The 24,277-nt window shown below is 46.1% G+C and overlaps 2 protein-coding genes across 3 annotated transcripts in view; one reads left to right on the top strand and one right to left on the bottom strand.

Moving 5' to 3' along the window:
- The window catches only part of LOC149360797 (uncharacterized), a 71,886-nt gene extending 62,593 nt beyond the window's left edge, over positions 1-9,293 (top strand). The window contains exon 11 of the mRNA XM_089567931.1: positions 8,224-9,293. Coding sequence (XP_089424057.1) covers positions 8,224-8,778 — 555 coding nt within the window. The 3' untranslated portion in view covers positions 8,779-9,293. The remainder of the gene's footprint in view (positions 1-8,223) is intronic.
- The window catches only part of LOC149360794 (uncharacterized), a 95,458-nt gene that overhangs the window by 31,015 nt on the left and 40,166 nt on the right, over positions 1-24,277 (bottom strand). The window contains exon 2 of one of the 2 annotated variants that reach the window (XR_016288350.1): positions 14,893-14,999. Coding sequence is in view for 1 of the 2 variants with exons in the window: in XM_089569398.1 (XP_089425524.1) it covers positions 14,949-14,999 (51 nt within the window). In the remaining variant the exon portion in view is untranslated. Of the gene's footprint in view, positions 1-14,296; positions 15,000-24,277 lie in introns of those variants that run through there. The other variant, XM_089569398.1, reaches the window with a different exon arrangement.

The raw sequence follows: 24,277 nt of genomic DNA, 5'->3' as shown, positions 1-24,277 counted from the left end.
ATGATTATCTGAGCACAAAAGCAGAAAGGAACGCAATTCATCCTCACAACTCAGACGCACACTTGGCACACTTGACACGCACACTTAGCCAAGGCGAAGTGTGCGTGTCAAAATTCTCTGCTTTAATACGTCGGGTGACGATGAAAGAATGACCAAAACAACTCGGAAAAATTGGCGGACACGGAAACTTAGAACCATCCAGAAATCTTCTGAGCGTCAAAGTACTTCGGATAACAACGAATGAAGACCAACAAAAACTGGGAAAAATTGTTAGACATGACAACTGAAAACCTTCGAGAAATCATCTCAGCGTGAAAGTGCTAAAGTTATATTGGCTTGTACGCGATAAAACACATCGATAAAGCACATCCAGCTAGTTTTGCAACAGTCGTGGCGAGCACCGATGGTCAAGCTCTTATCACAGGATTTTCAGAAGTCGCGCAAGTGTTTCCTTGAATGACCAACTTTCTCCTTGAAGTTGGATTGCCTATGCAGATTTGTTGAAAGATGCAAAGACGAGTTAAGAAAATCCACGAATTGCTCAATTTAAGAGAGGGAGAAAAAAAAGGACTCTCCGAAAGTGCATTTTCGCAGTGCTTGTCGGGAAGGATCATCACTGCGTGCAGCACAGAAACCAAGGATCTTGTGACTCTGTACAGCTGCAGGAAAGAAGGAGAAAGGGTAGCCTAAATGCTGTAGGCGGGTGACACGTGTGGCAGTGAGGGAGAAAAAAAAGTAGCGCAGGTCGTATATACACTCTAAACACCAATATGGGAGTAAAAAGGACAGCTTACTCCCAATTTACTCCTTTCATGTTTAGAGTGGCAGCAGATACGAGAGGCCGTTGCAACTCTAACCCGCCTTTAACCTCAACCAGAACAAGTGGACAACAGGCAAAAAGTGGTCAACTATGTTTTATATATTTATTTATGCATTTGTCCTCTACTTCTTTGCATGGTTTCCTAAGCAAAGAAACATTTCGGAGGGCAATAATCGCACAGTTTGAATCACATAAAGCTGTAGAAAATGAATGAAATGCACTGTGGGAATTTCCTACGGTAATCCAGCAAAAAAATAAATTGTCCATGTTTTCAATGGGAGCATTTCGCCCGCGACCGCGGTTTTATTCTTAATAGGTTTCGGGAAAAAAAGGAGTCAATGCTAGTTGATTGCGACTTTGTGTTACTGGTCACGACAGCCGAGAAACAAGACCACTCATATTGGTGATGTGCAGAAAAGCTTACGACCCAAGGCAGCAAGAAATATTCGACCGGAAGGCTGCGAAGCTCCCACGATTTTGTTTTGAATCTTAGCGCTTTTCATAAAAGCTTCGACGCAATGACGGTAAAACATCACAATACGCCGATGCACGTGCATAGGCCTGTTAGGCTAGAGGGTATATTAATTAAGATATGTAGGCGGCGCTATTGTGTGGGTCAGCAGTGAGGCACACATAGCATGAACGAGTTCGACAACATGTTTTCCTCGTATAGTTGGGATCCAAGATCGATGCTCCGTATTTTAGTTTCTTTTATTTTTCTCTTGGTGGTGGTGGCGTGGCTAGAAATATATTTCAGGGGGTGTTGTACTGTTATACGCCAACGGTAAAAAAATAAGAAAAAAGAGATCAAAAATATCTTAGTCGTTTTTCTGCTTTAATAAAGCCGATTGCTTTAATAGATTTAGTCATTTTTTGCTTTCATAAAGCCGATTAGTTTAATAGATTGTTTCGTTCACTGCAATATCTACAAAAAAATACTAGTGCACTCAGGACACTTTGGACTTGATTCGTAAAGAAAATTTATTTTGTAACAAGAAAAAAAACACTCGTAAGAAAAATCGCGGCTATTTGCAGTATTTTCACATAATATATAACACAAAACCTTCTCCTCTACAACAAAGTCAGCAACTGCGGACGAATTGCATTTGTCAAAACTTCTACCCCATGCACGTGAACCTGTGCCCGGCCCCAGAGGCACTTAAAAGAAAAGGCGCTTTTTAATTTCGCTATAGTTTATGGTTATTTGAGGACAATAGAAAGGATGAAAAAGCAGGCTGACGTGAAAAGCTATGTTTAATTGGGTGAACTGTGCCTACAATTAAAAGGAGGGCCATATTTTGCGCGATGGCGAAGAAGAGTGACTCTTTTCTGCAATAACATCCGGTTGCGATTATAGAGCCGCGACAATGTACATCGATCTTTTCGTTTATAAACGTACACTCTTCTTATTTTCGACTTTATATTTTAATATATAGATGCGGTCTGTAAATAGCATGGGGGAAAAAGCCGAAAGGAGAGGGGGAGGGGGCACGCAGCACTCAGAAAATTTTGGGGGGTGTACTGACATCGAAACCCCCCCCCCCCCCCCATAGCTACGCCTCTGGTTGGTGGAATCTTAGTGACCTGGAGGCAGGACGTAAACTGCGGCGAACATAACGGCATATGGCAAGCACCGTAATTATTGCGTTAGTATAGACGAATCAAGTCAGGAAGGAGATGATTTGGACATAGAGAAAATGGCTGGATGGGAAAATTTCATGAACACCATTACTCTAGTAATCGGAAAAAGGTCGGGATGAATTCTTAGACAGAGTACAAAAATTGTAGAGTTGTTAAGATTATTCCCCGAAAAGTCATACAAGTTAGATATAGCGTCGGTGTCGTGAAGCAGGGGAGTAGCAATCGGAATGACGTTAACCTGACATCCTAAGGTAAATCCTTGCTCTAAATATAGTTTTTTTTTTTAGTTTTCCGCATAGGAAATTTACAACGCTGGATGTCCATGAGATTACGTTTAACAATAGTTTCTACAAAACCCGGCCAGCGCTTTAATGATCCCTAGAAGCGGCACATGTTACGAGTTCAGTGGAAGTGAAGTGTAATGTTATACATGTCTCGCATCTTTCCCGAGACCTTACCGGTCTGGTAGCCTTAGTTCTTCAAGCTTCAGAACGGCGTGGTACGAGGTAGCTGGGAAAAAGCAAGAACGCCATACTGACGTACAGAGTGTGGTACTTAACACAAGAGCTACGAGATGAAACAAGCGGAGAGAAGAAACCAGGAAATAGGACACGTGAGTTGCTTCGCAATTTGCGACTTTGTAGTGGAGCCCATCTGAATAAAAGGTCTCAAGCGCGTCACGTCCTGTTGAGAGATTAAAAGCCGTAACAGTGGTCGAGAAGCACGTTTTAATGCGGGAGTATTAGGAGGGCCGTGAAGGCGAAAAGTGCCCGGAGTCGGCCTCCGTGTGAAGCCTCCAACTGCAGATACTGTCAGGTGGTGTTTCTTTCTTCACCTGCCCCATGTTGGCAGGTGGAAAACGGAGGGAAATCCCCTCTCCATTTATAGGCGAGCGGAGGGAGAGGCTGGACTATGAATGACAGAGCAAAAATGAATAAGAGAAGCAATTACTGACACAAATGGAACATCACGGGTCACTCATATTAATTCAATATGCTCCTAGGCCTCCCGAACTCTTGGTCATCTGCGACGGAACCTGCGACGGAACCTAACATCAGCACCACCCGAAATCAGACAAGTAACTTATCAGACATGCGTACGCCCAAAGCTCGAATACGCCTCATCCATCTGGCACCCTTCGCAAGCATACCTTACAAATGAATTACAAGCCGTTCAAAATCGAGCTGCGTGGTTTATCATGTCACAGTACTCTCGTGATAGTAGTGTCACTGCACTAAAACGAGCCCTTTCCCTCAAAAGTCTCCAATCACGTCGCATTGTATCCCGCCTATGCCTTCTTCATTCCTTATTCTACCGCCCTATTAACAGGCATCATTTGCTACAGCCGCCATCAAGAATATCCCCTCGCCTAAACCACAGTCATCCCATAGCTCCCACGAAAGACCGCACGTCGGCGATGAATGATTCATTCTTCCCAGATGCAATAGCCCGATGGAATGCCCTGCCTGATAATATTGCTTCTTGCACAGATCGAGCCATTTTCCGCACTAAATTAGTCATCTGTGTCTTACGTGATGTATTCGGCTCTACCAAATAATCTCATCCTGTGTTTTGTCTCCTTTCGTGATTTTTTTTCTTTGTTTCGTTCCATTGCTTTTTGTTTTTGTTGAGCTGGTGCCATATGTTGTTACACACTGTTCTTGCCCCCGCCTTATGTAATGCCCAAGGGCCCTTAAGGCTTCAATAATTGAAATGAAAAATAGAATCACTATGGTCGAAGGATAGAATTCGAATAGAATCGGAATTGGAATAGAGCCATAAATGGAATAGATTGGCGGGCGACCTGGCCGCGGCGGTCGAATTTCGATGGAGGCGAAACGCAAAAGGCGACGGTGTACTGTGCGATGTGAGTGCACGTTAAAGAACCCCAGGTGGTCCCTCATAGTCTAGTCGCTTTGAGACGTTAGACCCCCACAAACCCATTAACAGAAGCTGAATGCTGCCGAGTTTCCTCCACATCAGTCTACTTGACCGGCCCTAATTTTTCCCGCCAGGTGCCGTGTTCTATAAGACGTGAATTTTAAAATGGCCATTTCGGGCCCGTCTGGTCCTCTGTCATTGGTCACTCAGATAAACGCGCGGCTTTCAAGCGTGTGTTTAAAGGGACTCGGCCATTGGGTGGTTGGCGATTAGACTTGACCACTGGCAGCCTCTGGCTGCGATATGCAGCCAATGGTGAGGTCCGGTCACCTTCTACCCAATGGCCGGGTACCTTTTCACGGATGCCTGGAAGCTGCGGGTTTATATGAGTGACCACTGACAGTCGGTGCATTTACGGTGCATTTAGAGTTGTGATGCATTACTCATAGCTTGACTCGGGCCAAACGAATTTGTATTGAGAGCCGCTTCCGTACTTCTTATTTTCGAAAACTGACGTGGCGCGGTCGTAGTGCCGTGACCAATGCGGATCAGAGTCCTGAATCCGCGAAGGGGGACGAAAACCATCTCGGCCAATAAGAACTCAGGATTTGAATCCACATCGCCCATTGAAGAGCGCTTTTCGGTCTGCGGACCAAGAAAACGTGCTCCAGGAGCCGTATTTTATACGCTGTTCATTTCCCGTTGTCTATTTTGCGTCCATTCGGTCCTCTGCCAGTGGTCACTAGATATACCAGCGTTTTCAAGCGCCTGTGGCAAGCGGCCAGGCCATTGGGTGGTTGATGCATGTACCTTGCCATTGGCTGAAATTGGATGGAATATGCTGCCAATAGTGAGGCGCATTGCAGCGCTCTGTCAACAGCTGGAGATCTGAACTGGCCACTGCCTACCATTACTGCGATATGACGCCAATAGTGAGGCCCGGTCGCCAACCAATCAATGGCCGGGTCGCTTCCCAAAGACGCCTGAAAGCAGCTGGTATAATTGAGTGACCACTGTCACAGGACCAAACAGACGCGAAACAGAAAACGAGAAATGGACAAATAATAGAATACTACCCCTGACTGCCGACTAGAATTAGTCATAATACGCTGATTCCGCAGTATGCGCGCGTCATCGTGCTAGTCAGGAACGCATTTTGCGCCGCCAAAGCGTTTTGATGACGCAAGAACACGGCATAAATTTTCGTTGGACCAAGAAAGCGAACCAAGATGGAAGTGGACCCAAAAGCAAGCATCTCATTCAATCCCGTGCAAGAGTTTCTTAATGTACCGAGTAAGGACCATAAGAGTACCAGGGTGGAAATTTGGGCAAGTCGGTATTGATCCATAACATAAGAGTAGCGCAAAACAAGGACGACGGACACAAGGGGAGAGAACACACACCAACAACACAGCGCCTGTGTTGTTGGTGTGTGTTCTCTCCCCTTGTGTCCGTCGTCCTGGTTTTGCGCTACTCTTATGTTACCATAATAGAATACTACCCCTGACTCTTATGTTACCATAAGAGTAGTAATGATACATAAGTGGTCGCTACTGTTTCGCGATGCGCATGTGCTACTTTTGTTGCCCCCAGAATCCTTTGTTTCCAGCCAAGTTTAAGGAGCAGTGCAACCATAACTACGTGCAAAGCAGCGGTAGGCGCAGCCGGGAGAAATCCTTGTTCTAGAACATTCGCGCGCGCGCTTAGCCACCGCGCGTAAATAGTTTCGCCCGGTTGAAGCAGCGGCCCTGCGGAATGCTCTTTCCCTTTCTCTCGCTCCAAGGCGCTTTACGCCGGCGCCAAGCGGTTGGAATCGAGCCACGAAACGGGACACAGCCGAGCCAGACGTCAGCTGCTCGGGCCAGATCGACGACGGCGGCCACGGGGGGCCCCAAACTGCCGCCCAGCTCTCGGTCGTTCGAATGAATGCTGCCGCCACGGGCTGACCGACGAAAAAAAGAAACAGCAAAGGCAGAACGAATACATATGCAGCCGCCTTACGGCCTTGAGGTGGCCGCGGCCGCTCGGTCTCCAGAGCAATCGCCTTCATATATTTCTCCTTTTTCTTTCTTCAAGTAGAACCACCCGTATCTATAAATCGAGGTTGTATCCGAGCCAAATTAGAACACTAACGTCGGTTTAATCTTTGCAAAGTATGTTAATAATCGGTTACTTCGCAAACTAACAAGAAATAGCACATGTAAGCACTGGAAAGGAATGATTTCTTACCAGGAACCGTTAAAAAAAGCGAAAATGTTTTCGATGCAAGAGTGTAAGACAGGAATGGGTGGTCACGGTAGGTGGTAATCGATCCTGCATTGAGAGTGACTGCCTCAGGTCGCGCCGCCAGCCTTCGACCGAGTGCGTATTCGAGCAGTCATTGCAGGAGAGAATTTCGTAACATGGGCCGTCAGGCGCTGCAGAAGAATGCGTTTCGCGTGGCACGCGCACATTAACGCGTGCGATTGTGAAGCGTGACCGACGTCCGAGGAATGGCATCTCGAAGCAGAAACTGCACATTTTCGCCAGTCGGCCTGCTCGCTCTTTTGAATTGTGGCAGTACACTGCAGGCCCGCAGTTTTTTCGTTCAAAGGAACGCTGGTGTTAACGACAAGAAAAAAAAAAACCTTTCCTGCGGGTATACCAACGCCTTCACAGGCGCCGTTAGCAAGCCATCCTGGAATCTAACGGAGAAAAGTCGTGCAGGCGGTAGTTCGTGCTCCTGCGTCAACTTCCACTAACCGCCGTTCGCCCTTGCACAGAAGCGATGCCAGGTCACAAATATTACGCTAGCGTTCGGCAGCCGGTCTTGTGGCAAGGATTCAACGTACTTTTGTTTTTTATTTCACATGGAAGGAGCACGTAGACTTCATTTCAGCTTGGTCTAGTCTTTGAGTACTCATCCCGTGTGCGCATTCTTTAGCACATATACTTCGTATTAATCAAGCACACAGCCGTTCAGGTGTTCTTTCGGCAGCCATACGTATTAAAAGGTTGTAAATGTGCCTCCGTTTCCTTTCGTTTTTTTCATGACCCTCCTCATGGCCCCTTAATATCCGAAGGCCTCACTTCTGAGCATCCATGACACCCTAAGCGGTGAACTCCTTTATTAACCTTTCCAATAAGGACTCTAGCACATTCTGGAGTCCTTACTGAAATTTTTAATAAAGGAGTACACAGCTTAGGGTGTCATAGATCCTCAGGAGTGAGACCGTAGGGTCGAAGCGGTCGCTGCAAGGCTGTGCTGTGTAGCCACCTGACATCCAGTCTGAAAGAAACCCCACCATGCACTTTAATCCGAATATCCCATGATTCCTTTCCTAACTGTTGCCGGTGAATAAAGTTGTTCTACAACAATTACCATTAACGGCTCCCTGGGAGTCACCATATTGCTCGCTGGAATGTTTTGCTAGTGCTGGTGCATGGTGCAGCTGACAGCAAAACCGTTTCGGAACAGTCCAGAGAGTGGAAGCGCTTCTAGATCTCCGCTGCCTGATAGCACCGTCTACATATCATTTATCGCTTGATTGGCTGAAAATTTTAGACAATGGCAGTTACTGGAGCCTTGGGTGGTCCGCCTATTCCTGCAGCCCACTGGCCAAGGCTTGACTAAACCATCACTCCTTGCTTTCTCCTTTTGGAGGACAGGAGAAAAGGATGTGTTGCACATTGGCGCTGCCAAAGGAGGCGTGGAGTCTGTTTATTCGTTGCAGAGCTCTAAAATCTCCTTATTATTCTAACTCGCTTCCTTCTGTGACGGGTACGGTAGGCCCCGGCGTCCCTCGCCGACCAGTTGGCCATGGTCCACCAGGCAGAAGGATACCCATAGGTCTTAGTTTCACTTGACCTTAGTCTTTTCTCTCCTCTCTTTCCTGGCGCAGGTGTGCTGGTCCGCGCTGCTCGTGATGCTGCTGAGCGCAGCAACCATCGAGAGCGCTCCGGCAGGCGTGGCGCCACTCTCCGACCTCCCGCAGGACCTGCAGCGGCTGCAGCAGCAGTCCTCGGTCCCCGTGGCTTCGCGGGCCGTCGTGAGCACCGTGAGCAGCGTGAGCGCCATCACCACCACCACTACCAGTGCTGCCACCACACGGTCGCCGAACTCTTCTTCGCACTCTTCCAAGGTGGACGACGGTGCCTTGGAAGGCTCGGCTTCGTCCACCTTTCACTTGCTGGACGAGTTCATGGACTACAGCGGAAGCGGACAGAACATTACGGAACCAGGCGGTGGCAGCAGCTACCGCCTCGGTTACACGGTGGACACCGGGGGCAGCGTGCGCAAATTCCGCTACGAGGAGCGCACGCCAGAGGGCGCCATCGTCGGCGAGTTTGGCTTCCACAAAAACGATGGAGTCATCCGCGGCGTGCGGTATTCGGCAGAGCCAGGAGTGCACCCCAAGGTCCTCTACGAAGCACTGGTTAAGTTCTTCACTCTCTGAGGTGGCAAAGAGCCGGACGCAACAACGCCTGTCTTTGTGCCCACGTCAAGAAGGAAAATGATGCAGTCTTTAATTACTTTATTCCAGAGCTAAGCTTTGCACGGTGGGCGCTCGTCAGACAACAGCATCGAATCGCAACTGCGGCCTCCTCGACTCTGCTCCATTTCATGTGCGAGTGTCAGTGTGCTCAAAGAGTTGAAGCAGGAATGTTTTTGGGGTCTCAGAGACAAGCGAATCAATGTGGAGAGACTTTCCAGCGGCAGACACGGTTTTGCACAAAAGCTTTCGCACAGACGACGAGCAAGGACTTGAAGTGCATCGCCAACAGTGAAAACTGATCAAGCTTGAAACATATTGCCGATGGACAAGTCCGACGGGTTATAACTCTGCACGAAAAGGATGAATGGGTGCAACGAACTGGAATTATTGATTTCGTCCACACTGCAACGACTCAATTCATCACGGAACGCTGTTTTTTTAGAAGAAAGTATAAACATAAATGTCGCTTTGCTGACACGCGCCAAGAAAAGTGCATTTCGATTTGTGGTCAGTGGCAATAGCGCCCCTGCCATTAGTTGTCAAATTGCACGGCGTCACACAGTGCATTTGTGAGCATTATCACAAGAAACAAACGTTTTACACAAAATTGCGAATTTCCTGGTTTTTCCCAACTGAACTTAACATTGTCTCTTGAATATTACATGCCGAGAGGAAAACTAGTTAGAATACAGAACAAAAATTGAGCTTGTCACACATACTTATGGAGTAATCAATTAATGAACGCTCTAACATTGCAGCATTGACTGTACTCATATAAATGCTACGTTGCTGCCAGGCAGCATACACTTAAAGTATATTCTTATTATTATCAGTCGTTACATCAAACGGTGGGAGAGCGATAATTTTTGGAACCAGCTCTGTGCAAAGCATTAAGACTTTATAGCCGGCTGACATTCTTGATAGAAGGCAGTGCTTAGGAACTCAATGGCCAACAGAAAATAACACATTCTAGGTGCTAAGCTTATTCTATCTCTTGGCTCTTCTCGAGGGGTTTGACAGCAAACAAGGCTACGGTCAAGCCTTCCCAAGAGGGCTTTCCATAGGTAAGTGCGAGGCATTTGATAACTATAACTCTCTTCATTTTTAGCACGTCGCCTGCAATAACCTTGCCACATGCAGCGCCTCTCACTTAATTAGCTCATACCTTTCATACATTCCATGCCAAAGTGCAACAGTCTTCACCTTGGTTCACAGTTCAACCTGCCCCATGAACTTAAGCAGTAGGCACTGGAAGTATTCTTTAACAGATTGCTGCCCGCCTGCAAGTATGAAAAAAATTAGTAACTACGCATTACAAAAACATGTGTTCTTTAACTCCTGCACACGGCCGCACAATTTCAACACTTTTTGCACGAGCCGTTTCCGGGAGCATGGTACGATGCTTGCAGATTCGATGTAAAATCGCTCATCGTCATCGCACAGCGTCCAGAACCCTGTCTTGAACATTGAAACATAGCTTCTCTCACCGTCGGGAGCTGAAATATGTTAGATCGTAACTAAATGCGCGTTCCCTTGCTTGCGTTCCCGTGGGTGAATCTACCGGCAGTACGTTGCTCTTGCTTTAAGATACGGCGATGATTTAGTTCGTTGTCGAGCAATGTTCTCTGTTTCTGTGAGGAAAGGAAAATGAGAGGGGTACTGTTAAGTGACGGGAAAAAGACAGAATGGGTCAGGGAAATGCGTTTTGGCAGGGCATGTAATGCGAAGGCAAGATAACCGCTGGTTCTTAAGGGCAACCGAGTGGATTCCAAGAGAAGGCAAGCACAACATGGGGCGACAGAAAGTTAGGTGAGCGGACGAGATTAGGAAGCTTGCGGGGATATGGTGGCAGTAGCTGGCACAGGACCTGGTTGAAGTTGAAGTTGAAGTTGAAAGTTTATTGAGGAATACAATCAAAGTTGCAATTGTATACAGCGAGAGGTCCCATGGTACAAGACCGCGGCCAGCGACCTCCCATGAAAATAAATTTCAATATGCAACATAATATAAAATACACAACACATTAATTAGTGACGCACAGAATAAATATAGGTACATAGTGTAATATTAGTTACTGAAATATTTAAATACAAACAATGTAATGCAGGATAATGTACAGTAAAACACTCACAGATGCCGCGATACATAGGATCAATAACAAAAAAAATTACAAATTAAGAGGGAAAAGCTTTAGTTCGGCCTTGAATAAAGAAAGCGTATTAGTTTGTTTGATGTCTATGTTCAAAGAGTTCCAAAATGATACGGATGAAAAACGAAGGCATTGTTTCCCGTTGTTAGTTCTGACCTTAGGTAGTAAAAAGTTATTACGCAGCGCAGAACGTGTGACGATGTTGCTCATGATCGTGCCGGGAGAAAATATGCTTAGCGGGAGATGATGAAGAACCTTAAAGAATAGAATACCAATGTTGTAAAAATAAAGGGCCGAGATAGGTAGAACGTTTAAATCTATGAACAAAATGCGGGAGGGTGACATTCGAGGGGTATAGGCTATGATGCGCATGGCTTGCTTTTGCAGTTTTATTAAAGGCCAGAGATGAATATGATAGGCGTTACCCCAAGATGAGATACCGTAGTTTAAGTGGCTGTGGATGAATGCGTAGTAAAGAGATAAAGTTTAGAGTGGAAAATAGCTCCGGGCTTTAATTAATGCGCGTAACCCATAAGAAATTTTCTTGCACGTTTCAGCTACATGATGATGGAATTTTAAGTGAGGGTCAATGATAACACCCAGAAAAGAAACTCGGTCTTGCGACGAAATAACAACAGAATTGAGGTATAGAAGTGGTCTGATGGGCAAGGGCTTCTGAGGGGGATGGAAAATCTGAAAACAAGTTTTAGTGACGTTCACGGACAGGCGGTTAATGTGGCACCAGCGCTCAAGAGAATTAAGATCATTCTGTAGGCTAAGTATCAGCTGATTAATGTCCTGGTGCGCTGATAGCATGGTAGAGTCATCTGCGTATAGTATACTATTTCAACTCTTTAAACAGGATGGTAAATCATTAATGTAGAGTAAAAACAATACAGGGCCAAGAATTGAGCCTTGTGGAACACCCTTGTTAATTAAAGCTATGTCCTATCCCTATTCTAACACCATGATAGAGACTATGTGCTCTCGGTCACAGAGAAAGCTCTTCAAGAGCATTAGGGGAGGTTCAGTCATACCATAGGATTCCAATTTGTGAAACAAGATGGAGTGATCAATGGAATCAAATGCTATGCTAAAATCTATGTAAACTGCTCCTGAGAACATTCCTTTATCAATTGCCAGCCTAACGTAATCTATGAGAGAAGCTATTGCAGTATCTGTAGATAGTGCGCGCCGAAAGCCGTGTTGACTATCTGTCAATATGTTCAATTTTTCAATATAACTAGACAACCTTATTTCAATAAGTTTTTCTAAAATTTTGTCAAAAAAAGGAAGAATTGCAATCGGACGATAATTATTTGGCAAAGCTGGATCACCTTTTTTGAAGACCGGTATTATTTTCGCTATCTTGAGCTGCTTGGGATAACTGCCGGATTTAAGAACGAGATTGCAGATGTGGCTGAAGACTGGCGCAAGCAATGATCGGATACTTTTCACATGCTTTCCATGGATATTGTCAACGCCGGGGCCGGTCGTTTTTAAATTAGCAATTACAGATAGAAATTCGTCTGGACACGGGGGGGGGGGGGGGGGGGGGGGGTAAGAAAAAAGGAGTGAGGGCAGCGCTCAAGAGAAGGTGTGCACAACGAAGAGAAAGGATAATTAGGTGAATTGAAAAAATAATTGCTAAATGTAGTCGCCATTTCATCGGGATCAGATGATGTAACACCACCGTGGAAAATAGATTTAACAACATTAGGTGACTTACGAATATTCAGAAATTCGTCAAGCAGCTGCCATTTTCGTTTAGAATTGTTAGTATGTCTGGATAACTGGTTTTCATAATAACATCGTTTAGCTTTCTTTAGAAGCGATGTTAGTACACTGGAATACCTTTTATATCTCAATTTAAGACGCAGATTGAACGGCTGGTGTTTAGTTTTCTTATACACGTTTTCGTTTTTCTTCAGACAGTTTAAAGAGCAATAGTTATCCATGGGGAAATGGGGGTAACATATTTTCTCGTGGATGATTGGAGCGATGTGCATTTATTGATTGCTGATGAAATTATTTTCGACAGCTCAAGTACAGCCACTTCTGGGTTCGAGAGACCCAAAATGTATGAAAGATCAGTGTTAGACATGGGTTCAAAATATTTTCCGCTATCAAAAACTGACTTCCTTGTAGACATGTTTTTACTACAGCGAGATGATAGTGCGCAAAGAAATACCGGAAAATGATCAGTGACATCACATTCTATCACGTAAATCGGAGAAGCAGTGGGAAAATTCGAAAGAATATGATCAAGTAATGAATGCGAGCCATGGTCAGTACAACGCGTAGGGGTGCTAATTAAATTTTCATAACCATAGCTGTAGAAACAGGTCGTGTAGTCGACGCAGATGGGATTAGTCATGTCTAGCATATTGATATTAAAATCTCCCATAATGAAGACATTCTTATTTTCGAGTGATAGTTTATGGAGTGCTAGTTCAAAAGCCTGGGAAAATTCAGACGCATCATTTGAAGGAGACCTATAAATAGCGCCGCATATAACCTTCTCTGTATCACCAGTAGATCGGCAATCAATTTCTTTCCAAACCGATTCACATTTATTCACATTCAAGCACAAATCAAGACGTCTTTTGTGAGCAATGTGCTTTGGAATGTAGATAGCCGAACCGCCATAGGGGTTATCAACACGGTGTGCGTATTCGCATGAATAACCAGGAAAAGCATACACATCTTAATCAAGGGATGATAGCCAAGTTTCAGAAAATGAGATTATGGAAAATTGATGCTGTAGGGAAGTAAGCAAAGCGGTTATGTTATCGTAATTCTTCCGTAGGCTACGAGCATTGAAGTGGATGGCAGACAGACCTTTAGCGTCGGATAAGATCGAACAAGCATCTTCCGGGGAATATTATGCCATGATGGCGGTTAGAAAGATGTAGAACGTCAGCACCCGTATGTCTATTCACGGAATATTTCAAGGTCGTCTACATTATTTATCCGAAAGACTGTGCTGTTCTGCTCCTTCCTAGCTAGAATAACACAGTTCGATGTCCACAAGAAGGTCCATTTGTTATCTTTCTTAAGCTTGTGAGCCTTCGAAAAAAGGTCCTTGTTGTCAGGTGGAAGATGCTCGTTGAAATAAACAGGAGCCTCCTGAGTTTGAGGGAAACCCAGGCATGTCGTTGTAGGATGTGTTTTCCTAGCTTTTGCCAGGAATTCCGCCTTCTTGTTTCGCGAGAGGAAACGAACAAATATGTTTTTTTCATTCTTGTTTCGTGTTGGAACCCTGTGCACGGTATCCACATCTTCTGAATTTACGGGGCCGTCAATCTCGCTGCCGAGAGCCTCAACGATCTTGTTGCAATCTTCGCCCTGAGTCACAGGGACACCTCTAATTTCCAGATTGTTCAGACAGGAATATTGCTCCAGGTTAGCAACCCTGCGCACGAGAGCCTCATTGCTCTCGTGTAGTTTCTTGTTCTCGGCAGTAGGACTGGCGTTCCGATTCTTTATGGTTTCAAACTCGTTGCTCATGAACTCAAGAGATTTTTTCAGCTCTTCAACCTCATTTTGAAGCTCCTTTACAGTATCATCACTGCGCAAGGCGACGGAACTTTTCACAGTGTCAAGTACATCAGTGAGATTTCGCAGTTTTGCTTCGAAGGACAATTTAAATCCCTCGAGTTCCTTAGCGGCAACAGCAACAGTGGGAGCCATAACCCAAGGAGCGATCTGAGACTAGAGGCCCAAAATCCGTATTTGCTGAAAAATAGGTACAAAGATGTGCCTTTTACCTGGGCAAAAGATGGGTTGCTGGTTAGCTCGAGAAGGTAGCCGGACCGTAGTCACAGATCGCTCCCCAGCAAATGACCCGCGGCGTCGATGGTAGCCAGGTTATATAGCAGCCAAACAGGGCTTGCGGTGGCGCTCCGTTGCAGCGGTGGACTTACGTGTGCTGACGCTATCAGTCCGAATACACGTGCCTTCGTTGCGCGCGTGCCAGCAGTCACGAAGTGAGTTGACGATGCACAAGATGCGTAGCGTACAGCAGGACAATCTGGGCAAAAGATGGGTTGCTGGTTAACTCGGGAAGGTAGCCGGACCGTAGTCACAGATCGTTCCCCAGCAAATGACCAAGGTTATATGGGGGGAGCGTTTGTCGTACTTGTAGGCAGGCTTCTGATATCCTTTAAACGCACAATGTGGTATGCTTTCTTGCTGACGTCGGTAATAGAAGGCCTCTTTGCGCTGGCACTGCTGGAACTGACTGTGGGGATGCAAGGAAAGATTCCCATGTGCCTTTACAATGGAATGCTGGGGGCAGCTGGATTACAGGCAAGTAGCAGCTTGGTAACTATTCGCGAAAGGTGAACCTGCACTAACGACAAATTAAGGTGGGAGCGACGGCGTGGTAGAAAATTCTAAAATGCTAGCGCTGAGCTCAATGTATGCCACAGTTACGAATGAACTTTGATTAAACGAAGGCTTACCACAAAGCCGCGCTATGCAGTGGTCATGACAAGCACGTAGCCAGGATTTTTTTCCGGGGTTAGGAGGAGAGGGAGCACGATAATGTATTGAGTTAAAGCGCGGGGTGGGAAGAGGCTGGCCAGAGCAGGCATGCCGGGAGCACAGCTATGAGGATTGGAGTAAAGGAGGTGTATTTCTCAGGAGGAAGGAAAATTGCAGCACTGATCATGATCTGTCTGAAAATTACTAAAATTACTACAGGCTGCAGCGAGTAAGGTTTTGCAGTCTATCGTACAGGTGGTGTACAGTCATCACCTAGATTTTCATTATGACACCCTCGCCTGTTTCCCAGTGTTGACAGTAAAAAAAAGTTGCTTTAAAGTGACAAAGTAGTCCCAGATATGCCTCAAAATTACAATTCATTTGACTGTGGCTAAGGTAAACAAAAATTCAGACACTCTTTGTTCCGTTTTTCTTTCCTGAGTTGCATCATCTCAATTGTCCAAGTGTCTCCCACCTTCTTTGCCGGCATTCGATCTCTTTCAGTGATCTTCTCATCACATAAATCGCACTTGGACTCAGCGTCAAGCCACAAGTGTTGCACTATGGATATCAGGCCCGTACAGCAAGCAAATCGTGCATTACTACACGGCATCCCAATGTAACTTCAGAACTTCCATTCCATAGAAAGATGTATCAGTCTAATTTTGCGTGTCTGAGATTTATCTAATATCCTGGAGAAGTCAAATTAGAATGACGCCATTCAGATGAAAACAACCAAATGAGGAGATTTTAGTTTTTTTGCGTATTTAATGCATACTGCGGTTTCATGAGAAGAATATGGTGGGATAATATGCATCGTAAACACGTATGTGTCACTTCTGGCGCATGCGTACGTAAAATATGCGCTTGGATGAAAAACGAGGCAGGCAAGAAATGTCGACGACGTGCCAAATGTTTAAAAACCACACAGGAAACAAGGCAAAAAAAATTAAATAATACATCACTGGATCAAGCTTCAATGACATAATGGAAAGCGGTGCTAATACATGCACAGGCAAACGGCGGCTGTGCAGGAAAAAAAAACACTGTAAAAATAAACGGCCAAGCAAATACCAAGACTGAAAATAAGCTTTTTCAAAATTTTCCAAAGCAAAAGCGTTGCAAGCGCCATCAAATACCTCTGTTGGTAATCTTCTCTTTTGTTGATGTCTTCAGTGCTCTTCGAATGTGATAAACCGGTCTGCGCTATCCAGAATTCGCTCAACACATTTATATTAGTGTTGGCGTCTGATCTGTCCCATTTGTTCTAAGTTTTTTTCTTGGCGCATGGATCATAGTGCGTACAGCTCAACTAATATGGCGATGAAGTGCGGTCGGGAACGAATCAAACGAAATAATGTGAGTGCACGGCTGCCTGCCGTTAGGTTAGGTTCGCCTGTTCGCCTCAGCTGAGGTAAATAAGCGAATGCTTCGGGGGGCGGTGGAAAGTTGCAGTACGCATAAGCTCTGCCGCAGCTTTCATTTTTTTTCCTCAGCGAAAAAACAATGCACCCAATAGCAATCACGCAGACTGAGAACTCGAAATGCCGGTGCACGTTTCGCAGTGCCCTATCTTCTTGTCTCTTTTCCTCTGTCCCGTCAAGGTACCAACCTTGAGTACAGCGGTTATGGCGCATCCAGCGCATTTTCCTTCCTTAAATCTTGAAATAAAAGCTTCCCTGGGTACAGCCAATTCCGCGCGTTCAGAGATTGCTCGAAGACTGTACGTAACGCAGATTGGGGAAGGGAAGAGGATTTGGGCGAGAGATCTGCTCGTAGCCTTCTAAACGAGAGGTCGCTGGAAGCTGACGCTATGCAGTTACGAGGGTCGCTCTGCTTTTAACAGGTCTTTCCGCAATCAAGGAAAAAAAGAGAAATTTCTCTGTACCTGGAGTGTTACTGCTCATACGTGCATCACTCACGCGCAAGTGGCTTTTGCATGACATGCGAGGAGACCAACTCTGGAAAACTGTACCTAGTCGTACAATTCCATCGGTACAAGGCGTGCTACGAGGCCACATGTACCTTACATCGAGGACATAACAGCCGCCATGTTAGTGCACCGGAAGCGCCGTGAGAACCTGTACGCTTGTTATCGCCACCTGCTTAACCTTGCATTACGGAAGTTATGCATGGTGCACCCTTATAAAAATGACCTATAGGCAGTCTATAGACGTCTTATTTACTCTGTTGTCTTCCTATATTCAATTCAATTCAATTCATTTTATTTTCCAGAAAGATTCTGGCGGATTCATAGGCAAAAAGCTGTTCCTGACAGCTTGACAAAATACTACAAAACCACCATCGAGGCAGTAGGTGATGACCTGATGATGCAGCATATTGAAGGAGAATAAAATATGTTTTACACACAATATATGACTACAAACATGGATAATAGCTAAGTAGAAAAATATACATCAACAAGAACATACATTAACAAGAATTACATTTTAGAGCTTGACACCAGTTCTACAGAAAACAGTAGTGACGATATTGATATTGATATAGATATTGCTTTTTGTCTATCCATAGTCTATAGACTGTCTATAGATAAAAGTCTACTAAAAGTGCATGGCCATATATCTATAGACTGCCTATAGACTGTCTACGGCGTTTGTATTGCCTGTAGACTGTTTTCTTGGATTTGTCTATAGACAGTCTGTAGACTTTATAGACAGAAGTCTATAGACACTCTATAGGCTGCCTAAACCTTTTTGCAATGGCAGCCTCACGAGCGGAGGCCATGGCGTCACGGACAAAACCATCTATAGCCCTAGTACGAAATCTGCTGCCATCTATTGTACGCCTTGCGGTTATCGCGCATGTTCAAAGGTCCGTCGGCGCGCGACTGGGTTCAGAAACGAGTGTGAAAAGTCTAACGCGACAGCGTCCCGTTCTGCTGAAAATCCTGCGTAGTCGTCATCGACGTCGTGGTCGGAGTTGTGAGCGAAAAAAATCCCTGGAAGAGCAACCTATGTGGGCTACCTAGGCCATGCGACCTTGTGGTATCATCAAAACCTGCCCCTGGATTGTTAGCATACTGACCACCATGGCAGGTCCCAGTTAGAGACTGGTCGCGAGAAGTTCCTTGCAGTGGCGCAGTGGCGCATCTCTTAACCGCTGTACCACTGCGCCAAAATTGGTATGATGACTTCCAAGGATCTATGAATGTAAAGTCGATAATGACCAATTCCGCATATATTGGCATTAATCGATTAACGCTGTCGTGTCATAGCCTTAAGGCGGAGCTTGGGTGTCACCTCCAATTTTTTCGTTGCGCTGGACTATGCTGTTATTCCACAACAAGCGGTAACTACGTAAATTTATTTGCAGCCATAAGTTACCTGTCAATGTTCACCATACGAAGGGCCTTAAAACAACAGCGGAATTTGTGCATACAGAAGGCGTTTCTTCTTGAAGATACGATATCTTCATTAACACCTCTTTTTGCGCTAGTTGGTGCATACTTGAATTAGAGAAAAACAAGCGCCAAACTACGCACACCACAAGAAAAGAACCAGTTCGAGACGCAAGCGCTAAGGGGAAAGAAGGGTGACATAGATGAGAAGGTGAACAAAGGCAACCATATGGGAGCGCAGAAACAGGCAGGCAGCTTGTGTCTCGTCCTCCTCCTTTTCTTGTGGCTTGCATGGTTTGGCGCTAGCTTTTCTCTAATACGACATCTTGTCATTCTGGTAAATCGGAAGAGCAAAAAATAGAAAAAAATAAAAAAATAATGGGATGCAGCACCTCTTTGTAACGACTGAGCAGCACAAATAGTCTTCACGTATTCAGGAGGTCGACATGCGGTTGAATTCAATCCAACAATTATAAATCTCGAACAGCGGCGCCCATGTTGGCACAGCTGTGGAGAACCACGCGACCGGCCCCGAAACTAGACGCTCTTCATTTGCATGTAACTGCTCTCATTGTACGCGCGGGCAAATTATGCGCCTTCCAGCGGTGCTGATAAGGGGATAGACGACGGCGCAGCCACCATCCGGCGGGGATCCCGCGCTAACTGCGAGCAGCACGGCACCAATCCAAAAGGTCGCCCCCGTTCGCCTCGCCCGTCTCGCTCTCTCTCCGTGGGCCCCGCTCTTATACGCCACCGCACACACCACATCGCCGCCGTCCCTCATACCAGGCACGCGAATATGAGCCCGAAGATAGCGCTTAGCGATAACGCCGCCCCTGCATGGCTGGCGGAGTAAGCGCTGTTCCCAACAGAGGGAGATCCCCGCCGCGATAAGCAAGAAAGCTTATAACAGCGTCACAGCTGAGCAAGCATTTAATTTTTGCCCAACATCGAAAGTTGTGCGGAGACGTCAGAACAATTTAATTATAGCCGCGCAGTTGAAGGGCACGAGTCGGCAATGTTGCTGCGTTTCGCTTTGAAGTGGAAATACAAGCTGCATACAAATCAGCCGATTAATTGCGCAGTGCCTGCCTCCCTAAGATATTGGAATATGATCTGGCATGGGCAAACGAGAGCTCGCTAGTCCTCTTAAATGATTCCGATCTGGGGAGGTGTGTTCGGCGTTTTCAGTGGGAAAAATACACCGATTTCTTTACTAGATGGCCCGTAAATAGGCCGTGTACTCCCCGGTCGTAACCGAAAAACACAAATAAGCATTCGCCGCTAAAAACAAACAAGCATACAAACAAACAAAAGAAAAATGAATGTTAAAAATTAAAATTAAGCGGTTTCTGAGCATGTTTAGGCTAGCCGATTATAGTTTTCCCTGAGGAATTTTTCTACTCCTTTCCTCTCCAATGCACAAAAATGCCATGGAGGCATTCATAACAGTGCGGTCGATATTTTAAACGCAGATTGCCGAAGATAAATCTTCCTAAGGCGTCGTTTGCGTCTTCAAAGAACGCGCGGTTGGTATGGCCGAGCAGCTAAGTGAAGGTAGCTGCCTCCATTTTACGAATGTTTGTGTTATTAGTAGGAAATTTTACTGCTTGGGAAGTGAAGCCTTTCTATTTTTTTTAAATACGGCGAAAAAAGCTAGAATTCGGCCTAGCCCATGGGCAAAAGAGGTGTCAGAACACAGCGTTAAGTTGAACGCTCTCTAACACTTGTTACGTCCTGAACAAAACAGCTTCTCCATAGTGAGCTCTCCAGGCCGGTTTTCTACCAGGTTCTTGTTTGTATTGTTTAGCATTAGCGCCCAATTTCGCCTTTGTCGCGATCACTAAGAGAGAGAAGCCAAAAGCTTGCGGCACTTGTCTAAACTCTAGAACTTTCGCAAAAACTTCTGAGGATGCCCTTTTAAGTCGAGACATCTTACTCGTTACTCCAGGTTATGAAGACGCTTTAGTTGGATGAGGACTTCGTATACAAGATGCGGCCTCTGCTATACATCTAATTTCCAGCCCTGCCAAAGAAGTTTAATCAGGTGCTAGTAGAACGCCACTGAATAGTTGACAGCCTAATTGTTGGACTCGGACACCGTGAAGTCAAGTATTTATTCGGGCAGCAACACGACACAACAGACAGAAACAATTCAGTGGCTTCGCCTTATAAAGACAGCCTGGGTGCAACCGAGGCATGCCATTGGCCAGCGATACAACTGCACACGTGAACAGTAATTGCGAACATCAGATACGCGACGCACAGTAGCAAAGTGCAGCACACTTGATAAGCGCTGCTCCGATACAACACTAATGAACGTGGTAGATCGGGACCTTAGAATGTAGCTCGCAGCATTATTGCACCATTCGACAAGGAGCTCAGATAAATTACTGAAGACAATCCAGCCTAATACACGTAATGACGAAGTCCTCTGGTGACTCCTATGATGGACGTCCAAGTTCTTGACCATTGTGGATAACCGAGTTGCCAGAGGAATTCGCGCACTACAAATCACCGTCCGACTTTAAGTTTGGGACGGATGAAGCACGAAGAGGTTTTCGCCGGAAGTTGGAACTAGCCGCCGGAGAGTGCCAGTACCGCCTTTTGTCGCTTCGTTGTTTTGGCAACAACTGCCCTTAGCGTCTTTTAACATCTCAAGTATAATTTCTAAACGAGCATTTTCGAATTTCTTTGCTGTCAACACTAGCACGCTAACACAGTTAAATCAACAAGGTCAACAAGCCTACTACTACAACCAACTGCACATAGCGCGTGCGCCAAAGAGAAAAAAAGATTGGGGTTCTTTACAGCTTCTATACACTGAAAAATTCTTTCACCGATAAACGTCGATAACCGATAACGTCGTGCCTTGGCAAACTTTACGAACGGGTGGTAACTTTAAGACTGCAAAATTACATGGAAGACAACGACTGTGTACCACATACCATGTTCGGCTTCAGAGCGAAGCTCTCGACGCAGGACGTTCTCCTCCAAATACAAGAAGATGTCCTGCGAAACGTACCTCGGACGGGAGAAAATGTCATAATGGCCCTGGACATCAAAGGGGCATTCGATAACGTCAGCCACGAAGCGATCCTTACGGGCCTAGACAAGCTGGATTGCGGGCGCAGAATCCACGGCTTCGTCAAAGCCTTCCTGTCCAACAGAACTGCCACCATCGGCATAGGAGACCTTCGATCGGCCAAAATTCGCACTCCAAATAAGGGAACACCCCAAGGGTCAGTTATCTCCCCCTTACTTTTCAACATAGTTATGATAGGCCTAGCTCGAAAACTAGAGAACATCGAAGGCATCAGGCATGCAATGTATGCTGACGATATAACAGTCTGGACAAACACGGGTTGTCTCGGAGAGAAGGAAGAAAGGCTACAGCAAGCGGCCTCTTGTGTAGAGCAATACCTCGCAGAAAGAGGACTCGCATGCTCGACCGAGAAATCGGAACTGCTGAGAGTCTGGAGAGGCAAGCAAAACCGGACCGTCCCAACCAACGAGGACCTAAAACTCAACGTCTACCTTGACGGGACACCCATACCCGAAAAGACAACAATAAGAATTTTAGGCATGTGGGTTCAATCCAACCAGCGCAGTACTCACACTTTTACCCTGCTCAAAGCAACAACACTACAAGTCTCACGCATGATCACCCGCATCACCAACAGGCGACATGGCATGCGTGAAGAGGACACACTCAAACTAGTCAGAAGCCTTGTAGTTAGTAGAATCACGTACAGCCTACCCTACCAGTGCCTCAACAAAAACGAAATACAACAAGCGGATGCCCTGCTACGCAAAGCGTATAAGACAGCGCTCCGACTTCCGCGCAACACGTCAACCGAAAAACTCATGGCCCTGGGATTACATAACACCTTTGAGGAGCTACGAGAGGCGCAGCTTGAGTCGCAAAAACTCAGGCTGTTGCAGACAACGACTGGAAGAGCGCTCCTGCAGAGGCTCGGATACCGCGAGCAGATGCGAGAAATGACGAGGACGGCAACGATCCCCGACGAGCTTCGCAAGACCCTCAAGGTAGCGCCAATACCAAAAAACATGGATCCCAACCTCCATCGAGGCAGAAGAGAAGCGAGGGCCGACTTCATCGAAAGAACATACGCTCCTCAAGCCACGACCGTGTATGCAGACGCGTCTTGGAGAGGAGGAGACACCAAAATCGCTGTGGCGGCGGTGGTCGATTCGTCTTTACGCGAAATGACCAGCGCGTCTCTCCGAGGCTGCACAGCTGCAGAGTCCGAGGAAGTAGCCGTTGCTCTAGCGGTGGCGGAGGGCTATAGAACCGGGCGGTCGCTAACAATACTCACCGACTCTCAAACAGCCTGCCGAAATTACATGAATGGCAGGATAGGTCGTCACGCGCTCCGTATACTCCTCGCAGCGAGCGACAGAATTAAAAACCAGGAAGAACAAAGCGACAAGATCCCACACAAAATTGTGTGGGTACCGGGGCACACGGGGGTGGCAGGGAACCAAGAGGCCGACAGGATAGCTCGAGGATACATTAATTTCCGAGCATCCGATGAGCCCGCGGAACTCGCGCCAGCACCCAGGGATTACTCGGCCATACTACAAAACTACAGAGGCAGAAGATTGCGGTATCCCCCACCGCACAAATCTCTCAGCAGAGAGGAAGCTGTCACTTGGAGACAATTACAAACAGGCTCTTTCCCAAACCTACATATACTAAACAAAATGCACCCTACCATATACGCGGACAAATGTCCCTGGTGCGACGGAACACCTACTCTCTATCACATCACATGGGCCTGCCAAAAGATAGACGTGGTCCCCAAAATACAAAACCCGAGTGCGGAGCAGTGGGAGACTCTGCTGTCCAGCGACCGCTGTGAAGACCAAGAAGGTCTGGTACAGCGAGCTCAACGGGCGGCAGTGGCCAGCGGAGCCCTGGACTGAGGGCAACCGACCACTGATTAGAGGCGGACGACTTCGACAGAGAAGACTCCTGGGGGTAAAATCAAGGAGAAAACATCTATGAAGATGCTCCCAAACCGCAGGAAAAAGGACTAGAGTAAAATAAAGTTTTTCCTTCCTTTTTTTCCTTCACCGATAATCACAGCTTTTAATGTTCCGACCATGCAACTAACCGAGAAACACCGACTTCATCAAAAGAAATAAATGCTGAAAAACATCCGCCGATTTTTCTCAGAAATAGCAATCGGAAAGTGAATGGCCTATGCATAAACGAGCGAGAGAAGAAAAATGACCGACGATTACGTTACTTCCTAATGCGAAATTTGAGCGCAGCAAATAAGCTCTTTCACCTTTTCGATAGATTGAGGCAAAGAAATCGAGCAACACATGTATGCGCTATCACAGAATTTTTTTTTTATTTTTCACACGTATTCCTTTAACAAAGACTCCACTAACAGTTCTTGACAGTCATGAAGGAAGCTTTGTGGTCGGAGAAA

The sequence above is a fragment of the Amblyomma mixtum genome, chromosome 2 (assembly GCF_055824585.1).
Source record: "Amblyomma mixtum isolate Tamu chromosome 2, ASM5582458v1, whole genome shotgun sequence".
NCBI lineage: Eukaryota > Metazoa > Arthropoda > Arachnida > Ixodida > Ixodidae > Amblyomma > Amblyomma mixtum.
This window is presented reverse-complemented; position numbering and strand designations above follow the sequence as displayed.